General features: G+C 45.7%; 1 protein-coding gene across 1 annotated transcript in view; it reads left to right on the top strand.

The window, feature by feature from the left end:
• Positions 1 to 2,014, top strand: part of Srp68 (signal recognition particle 68) — a 29,458-nt gene that overhangs the window by 5,838 nt on the left and 21,606 nt on the right. The window contains exon 3 of the mRNA XM_031352518.1: positions 1,524 to 1,637. Coding sequence (XP_031208378.1) covers positions 1,524 to 1,637 — 114 coding nt within the window. The remainder of the gene's footprint in view (positions 1 to 1,523; positions 1,638 to 2,014) is intronic.

The following is a 2,014-nucleotide window of genomic DNA, read 5'->3' as shown; positions in this document are numbered from 1 at the left end:
CCTCCTGCAGGCCACACTCCACAGAGACTGTCTCTCCTGCAGGCCACACTCCACAGAGACTGTCTCTCATGCTCTCTTTTCTTTTTCTTTCAGCAACAGAAGTTGAACTGTACTCTAGTGCTACATAGTGAGTGTCCATCTCCTTCACTTGAGGCAAAAGTTGTGGTGACACACCCTTATTTGGTATTTTTTCCAAGGCATGGGGCTGGATCTACCTCTCCTTATTTTTTTGAGTTCCATGTAGCATACAAATTTATAAACTGTTACAACAATGGAACCAAAATGAATGAATCTTTTTTGTTAGAGATAGAGATAAGCAAGTATTGTGGACATTTTGATAGAGTTCAGATTTAGACTTTCCTAATTTATTTATTTATGCTTTTCTGAGACAGCATCTCATAGCTCAGGCTGATTTTGTAGACAAGATTTACCTTGAACCCCTGCTTCTCCTGCCTCCATCTCTGAGTGTTGTGTGTGCACTGCCATGCCTGTCTCTGTTTTTAGTAGTCTGGGGCCTGAAAGCTTTAAGACTATGATTGTCTGCCGGGCGGTGGTGGCGCACGCCTTTAATCCCAGCACTTAGGAGGCAGAGGCAGGCGGATTTCGGAGTTCGAGGCCAGCCTGGTCTACAGAGTGAGTTCCAGGACAACCAGGGATACACAGAGAAACCCTGCCTCAAAAACAACAACAACAAAAAAAGACTGATTGTAGCTGGGTGGTGGTGGCGCACGGCTATAATCCCAGCACTTGGGAGGCAGAGGCAGGCAGATTTCTGAGTTCGAGGACAGCCTGGTCTACAGAGTGAATTCCAGGACAGCCAAGGCTACACAGAGAAACCCTGTCTCAAAAAAAAAAAAAAAAAAAAAAAGACTGTGACTGTGGGGCTGGAGAGGCGGCTCAGCAGTTAAGAGTACTGACTGCCCTGCCAGAGGACTCAGGTTTGAGTCCCACCATCCACATGATGGCTCACAACTAACTCTAACTCCAAGGGATCTGACACCCCTTTTCTGGCCACTGAGCAGACCAGGCACACAGTGATGGACAGGCATACATGTAGGCAAAACACTCATACACGTAAAAAATTTAAGGGAAAAAAAAAGAATCTTTTAAAAAACTTGTGATAATGGGGCAATATTTAAATATTTGAAGCAAGACATGTGGCTCACACATGTAATCCTAGCACTTGGTAAATGGAGGCAGGTGGATTGCCTTGAAGTCTGAGGTCTATCCTGGGCTATCTTATGAGTTCCAGACCTGCTTGTACTATAGTGTTAGACCCTATTAGAAAACCAAAAAGTGGGAAAATATGATCATTTTATGTCATATTAGATAATTTATGGGTGTGTAGGAATTGTTTTCTGTCCCAGCAGTCACATTGGCTCGTGTGTGTCAGCTGTTAGGCAGCTGACGTGATGTCGTCAGTAGTCACCGTGAACAGTCCCCTGAACTTACTTTATTATAGAGTATTGTGCGCAAAGCACTAGCTGCCTGCCTGATGGTTCTCGTTTTGTATTTCATCGCAGGGGCTACTGTTCTCGAAGACAAAGACGCCTCCGGAAAACACTCAACTTTAAGATGGGAAACAGACACAAGTTCACTGGGAAGAAAGTGACCGAGGAGCTTCTGACTGACAACAGGTGCAGGCTCTAAGTCCGCCTTCTGACACCTAGCCTGAGCGGTGGCACACAGCACACCCAGCCTGAGTTCTCTGCTGTGCCTCTGAGCAGCTCTCTGGGGTGGCTGCACTTATAGATGAAGAGACATCAGTCACTTGCTCAACAGCTGTGCTGGGATTGGGGTGTAGTTCAGCTTGCGAGCACTGTCTCACATACACAAGCCTGGCTGTGACCTACAGGAGCACAAAAAATGGATGTGCCAGCATCCACACCCGTGCTCCCAGTGCTTGGGAGGTAGAGGCAGGAGGACCAAGGATTCAGAGTCATCCTTGGCTACTTAGTAACTTTGAGGGCAACATGAGCTCTTTTTTTAAATATTTTTTTTTTTTTTTTTTTTT

The sequence above is a fragment of the Mastomys coucha genome, unplaced genomic scaffold (genome assembly GCF_008632895.1).
Source record: "Mastomys coucha isolate ucsf_1 unplaced genomic scaffold, UCSF_Mcou_1 pScaffold5, whole genome shotgun sequence".
Lineage (NCBI taxonomy): Eukaryota > Metazoa > Chordata > Mammalia > Rodentia > Muridae > Mastomys > Mastomys coucha.
This window is presented reverse-complemented; position numbering and strand designations above follow the sequence as displayed.